General features: G+C 40.4%; 1 protein-coding gene across 1 annotated transcript; it reads right to left on the bottom strand.

The window, feature by feature from the left end:
* Positions 1 to 9220: 9220 nt before the first annotated feature.
* Positions 9221 to 10663, bottom strand: LOC134262702 (uncharacterized). The gene has a single exon (XM_062745067.1). It carries the CDS (start codon positions 10661 to 10663, stop codon positions 9221 to 9223), a length of 1443 nt encoding a protein of 480 aa, XP_062601051.1.
* Positions 10664 to 11214: the final 551 nt, after the last annotated feature.

Here is an 11214-nt window from a genome sequence, read left to right as displayed (position 1 = left end):
GTCCTTTAGGTTCCTAGGGCGTCTGTATGCAGCCAATGGGGGTTCCTTAAAGACCTCTGCCATTCGTTTGTTTGAATGGAGAATTGGTAGGTTCTTTTGAAGGATACCGCTTAGGTTCTTAAGGACGGGATGGTATGTGGTTACCAGAGGGACCCTACCGCTATTTTCTTTCTCTTTGTAGCGTAATAGGTTTTGCCTGTCATGTCCCGCCATCTCATCAATAGCTGTTTGTACGTTGCGGGCATTGTAGCCTCTTTTGCATAGGTGGGACTTAAGAAGACCACTTTGCTCCTGATATAAGCCAGGGGACGAACAGATGCGTCGAATTCTGGTGGCTAGACCCTTAGGCACTCCCTTAAAAGTGTGTGGGGGATGACAGCTAGTGGGCATAAGATATAGGTGGGAATCTGTGGGTTTGGTGTGGAGACTGAATTCGATTTCACCATCAATCAGGGTAGATGTGGTATCTAGAAATACGTTTTTCGAATTAGATACGTCTACTGTAAATTTGATCGACTGATGAAAGGTGTTGGCAAACGTAATGAATGCCTCGAGGCTCTCGCGACATTCCACCCACTTCATCTCTATATCGTCAATGAAACGCAACCAGCTATGGGGCCTAAATGGTGCTTGAAGTAACAAGTTGCGTTCCAGTCTGCCCATGAAGACATTGGCATAAGACGGTGCCATTTTCGTACCCATAGCAGTGCCATTAACCTGCAGGTAATGTTCTCCATTAAACATGAAGTTGTTGAACTTGAGAACGTGTTCAAGGAGCTTGGCAAGGGACTCGGTAGAAGGAATTTGTATGGACCTACTATCCCAGACTTCTCTACAGGCTTCGATACCCTCATCGTGCGGAATATTGGTGTACAAAGATGTGACGTCCATAGTCACGAGGAGGGTATGATCTGGGAGGCCAGTAGAGGGCGTCTTGTTAATGTAGTCCGTGGTGTCCTTGAGATAGGATGGCAAATTCTCTACGTGTGGACGGAGATGTAAATCAATGAATTCAGAAATTTTCTCCGTGGGGTGTCCAATTGCGCTGACTATGGGACGACCTGGCATGCCTTCTTTGTGTATTTTAGGAAGCAGATAGAATTGTCCTGGTCTACAGTCAACAGGATTTAAGGTCTCGTAGACGTTGATACCAATCTCATTTTTCTCAAACATATCGTCAAGAGTTTTGGTAATGGCGGTGGAGAATTCTTTAGTAGGGTCAGAGTCCAGTTTCTTATAGAAACGTTCGTCTGAGAGTTGTCTTTGGGCCTCCGCCATGTAAGTCTCTTTATCCAGTACGACAACTGTAGAGCCTTTGTCTGCTTTCTTGATTACAATGTCATCCCGATTTTTTAATGATTGTAAGGCAGATCTCTCTTCCTTACTCAAATTGTCGGGAGTCTTGTCTGGCACTGAAAGGAGCTTCTCTATGTCTGACTCAACGGCGTCAATATACGACTCAAGCGCGCCACACTTGCCCGGTGCAGGTTCCCAGTCACTCTTGGGCCTATAGAGTTTGTGTTCCTCTAGATCGTGTAAATCTGGCTTGGAAGAGTCGTATGAATTTACTTCGGAGTCTTTTCTAGAGAAGTGCTCCTTCAAACGAAGTCTCCGGAAGAATGCTCGGGTGTCCTCTCTGACTTGTTTTTCGTCGACCTCATGTGGCGTGGGGCAGAAATTCAGCCCCTTGGAAAGAAGTGAGGTCTCCGATTCGGAGAGAGGAGCACTAGATTTATTGAGCACTGGGCAGACGTCAGGAGTTTGTATGGGTCCGTCCCTCGCTATTGTCTTAGTGCGCTTGAAGCGTCTCGAGCGAGGTTTACGTGTTATGTTAACTCTGACTTCTGACCAGTTGTTCCTAGACTGTGGAACACTGTCGCGGAGAAATTTCTTTCTTTGAGTCTTGTTGACTTTATTTGTTAGGGCCATATTATAGGTGTCTATAATATTATGGGCTTCATCAAGATCGGCCTTGGACATGATATCGTTGAGGGATGATTCTAAGGACTTGATCTCACTCTTCAATTGTCCTAACTTGTGGATATCCCAAGAAAGACAGAGTGACATCAATTGTTTAGAACATTTCTTGTAATAACGTCCCAGCGCTCCTGAAAGCGTTTGGAGATTGGCCCTATGTTAGGTGTAACATTTATCTGAAAGCCTTTCGGTATAATGTTACACTCTAAGTAGGTCTGTAAATTGGAGACCCGGTGTTCAGTTTTTATTGATTTTTGGTGTTCTTTCTTCAAAAGTTTGAATGTTGGGTTATCTTTTATGGACATATTTGAAAATAAATAATTGCCAAAATGATAAGACTACTTTTAATATTTTTTTTCGTGTGAAGTCGAAAGATTCAACGAACGATTGTTCTGGATTCTTACCTATGTGTTTCGTAGATAATTCGTGCAAGAATTCAAAAAATTTAAAAACAAATGTTACATGAGTAAAAATCGAAAGGGAAAAGTGGAAAGAACTAATTTACAACGGTTGGATACAAAATAAATGATAGAAAAAGTCAAATGATGAAAAACATAACCAAAAATAAATGATAGGAACAGAAAATATAAATAAAGAAATGATGGATATACGGGTGGATCTGTGAAGATACAGTTGGCGAAAAAGGATATAAAAAGCACTAAAAAAATATAACAACACTGTATATCCTAATATGTATATATATATATATAGTATATACAAGTATCACGGATGGAAATTTATAAAAAGCACTAAAAATGACCAACGACACGAACAATAAAAATTGTCAAATTTTCGGGACGCCCTGTCCCTTCCTCAGGACAAAGAAAAGAGTTAAAAAGTCATAAGAACAAAGGAAAAAGCGAAACAAAAAACAACTAGCACTACTACTAAACTACTAACTATATATTTACATACTAAGTTACATGTTGATTTGGAAATTTTTAAGAACACTATTAAAGAAAGAATCCGGACCGCTATGAAATGCGTCCGGTCTATCGGGTATACTCGGGTGAAGTGCGATTTACATAATTGAACGAATTAATTATGCTAATTAATTACGACAATCAGTAAATCGTACATTGTTTCATTCTCTCAAAATGGCGTAACTATACTTGATAAAGAATAACCAAAGAAAAATAATATAGAAGGGGCATTTTAACATATGAATTATGATCTATTATAAATTTTAATTTGAAATGTTTTAGGACTGATTATCGGTAAAAAATAATTAATAATTAATTAACAAAGGCGTAAGCAATACATAGTTATGTGGGTTGTTCGAGAGTTGGTGACGCAAATTAACTGTGGAGTTTACACTAAATTGAGAGAATAATCTTGTTTGGTATCATCAGGAATCGGGTCTAGTTTACGTTCATTCTGGTGAAGTCATTCAGTTTGTTAATACCATTGGGGCGGAATGACTTCAATCTGTGCATCCAGAACTTTTCTTTGCTTTTTCTCTGAGCGTCTGTCCATCTTGGGTTATGATCAATCACCACTACTGTCATGTCCTCCCATTTGTGACCCTCAAGGTTGAAATGTTCCCCAACGGGTTCATTGAGTTTTTTGGTCCTAATGGTCGAACGGTGGTTATTGACTCTCCTGCGGAGATCTCCTGTTTCACCAATATACTGTTTGGAGCAAACTTTGCAACTGATGAGATAAATGCAGTTGTCAGTATGACAGGACAAACTTCCTAGTATTTTGTAGCTGCGGCCTGTAACAGGGCTGTTAAAACTGTCTGTGTCAGTGCTGTGCTTACAAAGAAGACATCTTCTGTCAGAGCAAGTCTTAAAGCCCCCGTTAGGTAATGGGTTGTCCAGTCTGGTTCTTACTACCATGTCCTTTAGGTTCCTAGGGCGTCTGTATGCAGCCAATGGGGGTTCCTTAAAGACCTCTGCCATTCGTTTGTTTGAATGGAGAATTGGTAGGTTCTTTTGAAGGATACCGCTTAGGTTTTTAAGGACGGGATGGTATGTGGTTACCAGAGGGACCCTACCGCTATTTTCTTTCTCTTTGTAGCGTAATAGGTTTTGCCTGTCATGTCCCGCCATCTCATCAATAGCTGTTTGTACGTTGCGGGCATTGTAGCCTCTTTTGCATAGGTGGGACTTAAGAAGACCACTTTGCTCCTGATATAAGCCAGGGGACGAACAGATGCGTCGAATTCTGGTGGCTAGACCCTTAGGCACTCCCTTAAAAGTGTGTGGGGGATGACAGCTAGTGGGCATAAGATATAGGTGGGAATCTGTGGGTTTGGTGTGGAGACTGAATTCGATTTCACCATCAATCAGGGTAGATGTGGTATCTAGAAATACGTTTTTCGAATTAGATACGTCTACTGTAAATTTGATCGACTGATGAAAGGTGTTGGCAAACGTAATGAATGCCTCGAGGCTCTCGCGACATTCCACCCACTTCATCTCTATATCGTCAATGAAACGCAACCAGCTATGGGGCCTAAATGGTGCTTGAAGTAACAAGTTGCGTTCCAGTCTGCCCATGAAGACATTGGCATAAGACGGTGCCATTTTCGTACCCATAGCAGTGCCATTAACCTGCAGGTAATGTTCTCCATTAAACATGAAGTTGTTGAACTTGAGAACGTGTTCAAGGAGCTTGGCAAGGGACTCGGTAGAAGGAATTTGTATGGACCTACTATCCCAGACTTCTCTACAGGCTTCGATACCCTCATCGTGCGGAATATTGGTGTACAAAGATGTGACGTCCATAGTCACGAGGAGGGTATGATCTGGGAGGCCAGTAGAGGGCGTCTTGTTAATGTAGTCCGTGGTGTCCTTGAGATAGGATGGCAAATTCTCTACGTGTGGACGGAGATGTAAATCAATGAATTCAGAAATTTTCTCCGTGGGGTGTCCAATTGCGCTGACTATGGGACGACCTGGCATGCCTTCTTTGTGTATTTTAGGAAGCAGATAGAATTGTCCTGGTCTACAGTCAACAGGATTTAAGGTCTCGTAGACGTTGATACCAATCTCATTTTTCTCAAACATATCGTCAAGAGTTTTGGTAATGGCGGTGGAGAATTCTTTAGTAGGGTCAGAGTCCAGTTTCTTATAGAAACGTTCGTCTGAGAGTTGTCTTTGGGCCTCCGCCATGTAAGTCCCTTTATCCAGTACGACAACTGTAGAGCCTTTGTCTGCTTTCTTGATTACAATGTCATCCCGATTTTTTAATGATTGTAAGGCAGATCTCTCTTCCTAATCAAATTGTCGGGAGTCTTGTCTGGCACTGAAAGGAGCTTCTCTATGTCTGACTCAACGGCGTCAATATACGACTCAAGCGCGCCACACTTGCCCGGTGCAGGTTCCCAGTCACTCTTGGGCCTATAGAGTTTGTGTTCCTCTAGATCGTGTAAATCTGGCTTGGAAGAGTCGTATGAATTTACTTCGGAGTCTTTTCTAGAGAAGTGCTCCTTCAAACGAAGTCTCCGGAAGAATGCTCGGGTGTCCTCTCTGACTTGTTTTTCGTCGACCTCATGTGGCGTGGGGCAGAAATTCAGCCCCTTGGAAAGAAGTGAGGTCTCCGATTCGGAGAGAGGAGCACTAGATTTATTGAGCACTGGGCAGACGTCAGGAGTTTGTATGGGTCCGTCCCTCGCTATTGTCTTAGTGCGCTTGAAGCGTCTCGAGCGAGGTTTACGTGTTATGTTAACTCTGACTTCTGACCAGTTGTTCCTAGACTGTGGAACACTGTCACGGAGAAATTTCTTTCTTTGAGTCTTGTTGACTTTATTTGTTAGGGCCATATTATAGGTGTCTATAATATTATGGGCTTCATCAAGATCGGCCTTGGACATGATATCGTTGAGGGATGATTCTAAGGACTTGATCTCACTCTTCAATTGTCCTAACTTGTGGATATCCCAAGAAAGACAGAGTGACATCAATTTTTTGAACATCTCCTTGTAATAACGTCCCAGCGCTCCTGAAAGCGTTTGGAGATTGGCCCTATGTTAGGTGTAACATTTATCTGAAAGCCTTTCGGTATAATGTTACACTCTAAGTAGGTCTGTAAATTGGAGACCCGGTGTTCAGTTTTTATTGATTTTTGGTGTTCTTTCTTCAAAAGTTTGAATGTTGGGTTATCTTTTATGGACATATTTGAAAATAAATAATTGCTAAAATGATAAGACTACTTTTAATATTTTAGTCGTGTGAAGTCGAAAGATTCAACGAACGATTGTTCTGGATTCTTACCTATGTGTTTCGTAGATAATTCGTGCAAGAATTCAAAAAATTTAAAAACAAATGTTACATGAGTAAAAATCGAAAGGGAAAAGTGGAAAGAACTAATTTACAACGGTTGGATACAAAATAAATGATAGAAAAAGTCAAATGATGAAAAACATAACCAAAAATAAATGATAGGAACAGAAAATATAAATAAAGAAATGATGGATATACGGGCACTGGATCTGTGAAGATACAGTTGGCGAAAAACGATATAAAAAGCACTAAAAAAACCAACAACACTGTATATCCTAAATGTCGGATCTATCAAGTAGATACAAGGTCACGAATGGAAATTTATAAAAAGCACTAAAAATGACCAACGACACGAACAATAAAAATTGTCAAATTTTCGGGACGCCCTGTCCCTTCCTCAGGACAAAGAAAAGAGTTAAAAAGTCATAAGAACAAAGGAAAAAGCGAAACAAAAAACAACTAGCACTACTACTAAACTACTAAACACTATATTTACATACTAAGTTACATGTTGATTTGGAAATTTTTAAGAACACTATTAAAGAAAGAATCCGGACCGCTATGAAATGCGTCCGGTCTATCGGGTAAACTCGGGTGAAGTGCGATTTACATAATTGAACGAATTAATTATGCTAATTAATTACGACAATCAGTAAATCGTACATTGTTTCATTCTCTCAAAATGGCGTAACTATACTTGATAAAGAATAACCAAAGAAAAATAATATAGAATGGGCATTTTAACCTATGAATTATGATCTATTATGAATTTTAATTTGAAATGTTTTAGGACTGATTATCGGTAGAAAATAATTAATAATTAATTAACAAAGGCGTAAGCAATACATAGTTATGTGGGTTGTTCGAGCAACCCACATAACTATGTATTGCTTACGCCTTTGTTAATTAATTATTAATTATTTTCTACCGATAATCAGTCCTAAAACATTTCAAATTAAAATTCATAATAGATCATAATTCATAGGTTAAAATGCCCCTTCTATATTATTTTTCTTTGGTTATTCTTTATCAAGTATAGTTACGCCATTTTGAGAGAATGAAACAATGTACGATTTACTGATTGTCGTAATTAATTAGCATAATTAATTCGTTCAATTATGTAAATCGCACTTCACCCGAGTTTACCCGATAGACCGGACGCATTTCATAGCGGTCCGGATTCTTTCTTTAATAGTGTTCTTAAAAATTTCCAAATCAACATGTAACTTAGTATGTAAATATATAGTGTTTAGTAGTTTAGTAGTAGTGCTAGTTGTTTTTTGTTTCGCTTTTTCCTTTGTTCTTATGACTTTTTAACTCTTTTCTTTGTCCTGAGGAAGGGACAGGGCGTCCCGAAAATTTGACAATTTTTATTGTTCGTGTCGTTGGTCATTTTTAGTGCTTTATATATATATATATATATGTTGACACATTACTTTTCGTTGGATATTTAAAACGCTCAGTAAAAGTCAAACCAATATAGTTGAAAAATCTCATCTTGGAAAAAGGAAGCGCGGTTCCGTTTTTACTATTCGTAAATGACGTAGTGCGAGTATAGACCTACTTTAAGGGAAAAATAACTAACAACATCAGAATGTTTGATGTCTATGGTTTATTCATAACAAGAACAAGAACATCATTATAATAACAAACATTCAAAACTTTTCTTCAGTTCTTTTTGTATGGGAAAAGGTCTCCTCATGTACAAATAGTCTGTTTCACAAGCACAGTCCATGATATCGTATCCTTTTAGGATCACTTTCTTGCCATAGTCTTTTATACAATCTCCAGCTTTTTTCATCCATTTTCCTTGAATCCAAGTCTTCTCGGGTCCCTCTCTTCGGTGAGCCAAGACGTAATTGACTTTCCATTTAAATTCTTCATATTTAGGTGAACTGGGTCCTATTAAGAGCATCTGATTGCTTCTTTGGCGGTCCGGTAACTTGAATCTCTTATACAGGTAGATTTCATTGAGACCTGTTTGTCCTGGATTCTGATCAAAGAAATCTTGAATACATTTCTCTTTGTTTCTCATCCATTCTCCTTTGTGAGTAGTCCCTTCAGGTTCTACTATTTTCCAACGATACTCTGAGCTTAAAAAATCCATGATGTGTGCTCTGTCCCTCACTCAGATCAGAAATGATCCTCTTAGGGTTATGGTGTCTCCTTTTTATATAGACTCTCAGGTGTAATTATTTTTAGCTTGCAGAAGAAAACCAATAGAGAATTTTTAATTAGGAATGATTCAAAAATCTCATTCTTTATAACTGAGTGTGGTAAAAAAAAAAAATTTAGGTGTGAGGAGCTTGCTTAACAATAGAAAACCCCAAATTTGGGTTCTGTCCTTTATTTATAGTTAACACAGAAATAGGCGTTTGGACTGTTGAATCTCGCCTCGACAGATGGGGCAAAACTGAAAGGAAGGAGCACACAAAGCACAGCAGCATACGTGTCCGCAAGGTAGAAAAACGATTTGTAATTCCTCGTCTAAACAAATGTGACATTTTCCTCGAGCTTGGACGTCTGGTTGTGGGTTCAGTAGAGGTTTGATCTCAGGTAAAGGTTTATATCCCTGTTGTTCTAAACACGTAATAAACACATTCATCACCCACCCTCGTCCCTTATACAGATTGATGTAAGGACAATTGGGGTTCCAATAAGCATGTTCTACACAAGGATCGTCCTCGGGATCCCAATTAGAAAAAGTAAATCCACAATGAAAACAAGTAGCGCTATCTTTCACTCCCCTGTAGTAAAGCCCGGCTCGAGCTAGGTCTGGTATTTTTCCTGAGAGAGGTTCTGGCCATCCCTGCTCAAAAGTAGCTTCTCTCTTTGAGAGCCGAGCATACTGGGGATAACGCATGGGTTGATCTAACAATTTCTCAGTCATGACTGAACTTTTGATTTGTATTGCTCCCCTTTTTATAGGGAAGAAGAAAAATAACAACACATAAAAAAAAACAATTCAATTTTTTATTTATTTGTAACAACAAACAAACAAAAATATCAACATATCAATAACAATAAGGTAAAGTGTTATAAGAAGGTACCAATTGTCTCTTATCATATACAATTCTATACTTTTTCTCTAATGGTTTGTTCACGAGCTCATGATCACGAGTCCTCTGGATTTTGTCGGGATAAGGGACTGTGACTTCCTCTATTTCTCCTTTGAGCATTTTTTCTAAAGTCTCTGGGCACACGATCTGGGAGGTACGATGGTTGAGAGTGATTCCTTTGACTTTATGAACTTCGGTTCCTTTGGCCGTCCGGTAAGCATAATTTTTAGGGCCTGCCGACAAGAATTTGATGATGTGATCCCCGTCTAATTCGTCGGTCCATTCTCCTAAACTATTACCCAAGGTAGGATTAAAGGCTCCTTCCCGATGTTGGTAAATGATACTGTCCGTATCGAAATAAAGGACCCGATCTCCTAAAGGTTGTAAAGTCTCGTAGAGGTGTAAGCGGGCATGCGCGGTAGTAAAACAAGCCAGGACCACGTTTCCAAAGGGACATTCTTCGACGAATTCCTGTTTGTCTTGATAATTCACTAGCATCTTGTCCTCATTGGAGTCCTCTTTATTGACTAAGAGTTGCATGCCCTTGATGTCGAGAGTCGAATCTTGTAAGAGTTGCTGTAATTCCTCTTCTTCGTCCAAGTATCTGGTTTTGGGTAATAACAAGCGTTGAGCAAATTTTCCCCACAGACAATTTAAAAAGAGTTTAGCAATGGTTCTTCTCACTGGATTCTTCTCGATACTGAGAATGTCCATTCGGATGCCTGTTTTGTATAAGACTTCTCGAATGTAATCTTGTTCTTGTTCTGAGGTCTTACAGTCGAGGGGAAATCCGGAGGCTTCCTGTTTGATCTTGAGGAAGGTATCGATGTAAGATCTGAATAAATCCTGACTGCTTTCTTTAAAATGCCATACTTCGTAGATTCGATCTAAGGTATATCCCATGTCTAGGGCTTTATGTAATTCGGTCGTCACCCAAGTACCCGTGAGACTACGTTCCTGGTCGGTGTGTGGACATCGATCTCGAGACGTAGAGTCCTGTCGTTCGGCACACGTGCGACATAAGGGAAATAATAACTTGCCTCCCGTCCGATAAGGTAATACGGGGTGATAGAGGTCTCGGGGAGGTAAGACCCGACAGTGAATGAGACCGAAATAACTTCTCACGTCCTGGAACTCGTCTGTGATGATCTCGGGATGCCCTACGGGAAATGGTCTGTGTTTCAACACGTAAGGGTATAGGGAACAAACGTCCACGTATCTCATGTCCCCTTCCTCACAATATAATCGGGTGGCATTGGTCCGACCTCCGTACAGGGCTTCTCGAGGTTTCAAAGGATCGGGAATGTCCAGGTTTCCTACAAATTGCTGTAAACTCTCATCTTTTTGCACTTGCTGATCGAAATCGTGCTCCCAGATACTACACACGTTGTACCCCATGTTTTCTAAATCGCCAGTCCTTCTGAGGGTTTCTTCGTGTAATTGCTGGTAAGTAAATTGGGTCCGATGAGGATGAGTTTCGGTCTGTAAACTGGGTTAGCAGGTGGGGCTTGCGTGCCAGTAGCACCCGTAAAATTCGTAGACGGTGCGAGTCGCTTCCTGGTATCCGTCGACGGTATAATTTCCGATCTGGATTTCGCCCCCGTTTCTGGCATGTTGTATGTGACATCCAGTCTGTTGACTCATCCAGGTGAGCCACCGACAGGCTTTAGCCGAATATTGTCGTGCCGGTTGATACCCGAGGTTCGGAATGATGGCTATGGTGTCTTCAGGCATGAATTGTCGACGGTAGGCTAAATTAGCAGCACTGGCAAAAGTGATGGATTCCTGGAAAGGGTCCACATTGACCAAACTCTTGAGGGTGGCTCTAAACTTTGCACAGCATCGGCGTAAAATGTCGACGTCCGAGACACAATACCCTACAAACTCTTTCTGGAAATCAAACACTTTCCCCCTCTGTTGGTCGTACCATTGGAAAAAAGCTTTTCGTC

This window comes from Saccostrea cucullata, unplaced genomic scaffold, assembly GCF_032062105.1.
Source record: "Saccostrea cucullata isolate Sc308-1 unplaced genomic scaffold, CSIRO_AGI_Scuc_v1 ctg11924, whole genome shotgun sequence".
Taxonomy (NCBI): domain Eukaryota; kingdom Metazoa; phylum Mollusca; class Bivalvia; order Ostreida; family Ostreidae; genus Saccostrea; species Saccostrea cuccullata.
The sequence above is the reverse complement of the archived record's forward strand: the minus strand, read 5'-3'. Positions and strand labels throughout refer to the sequence as shown.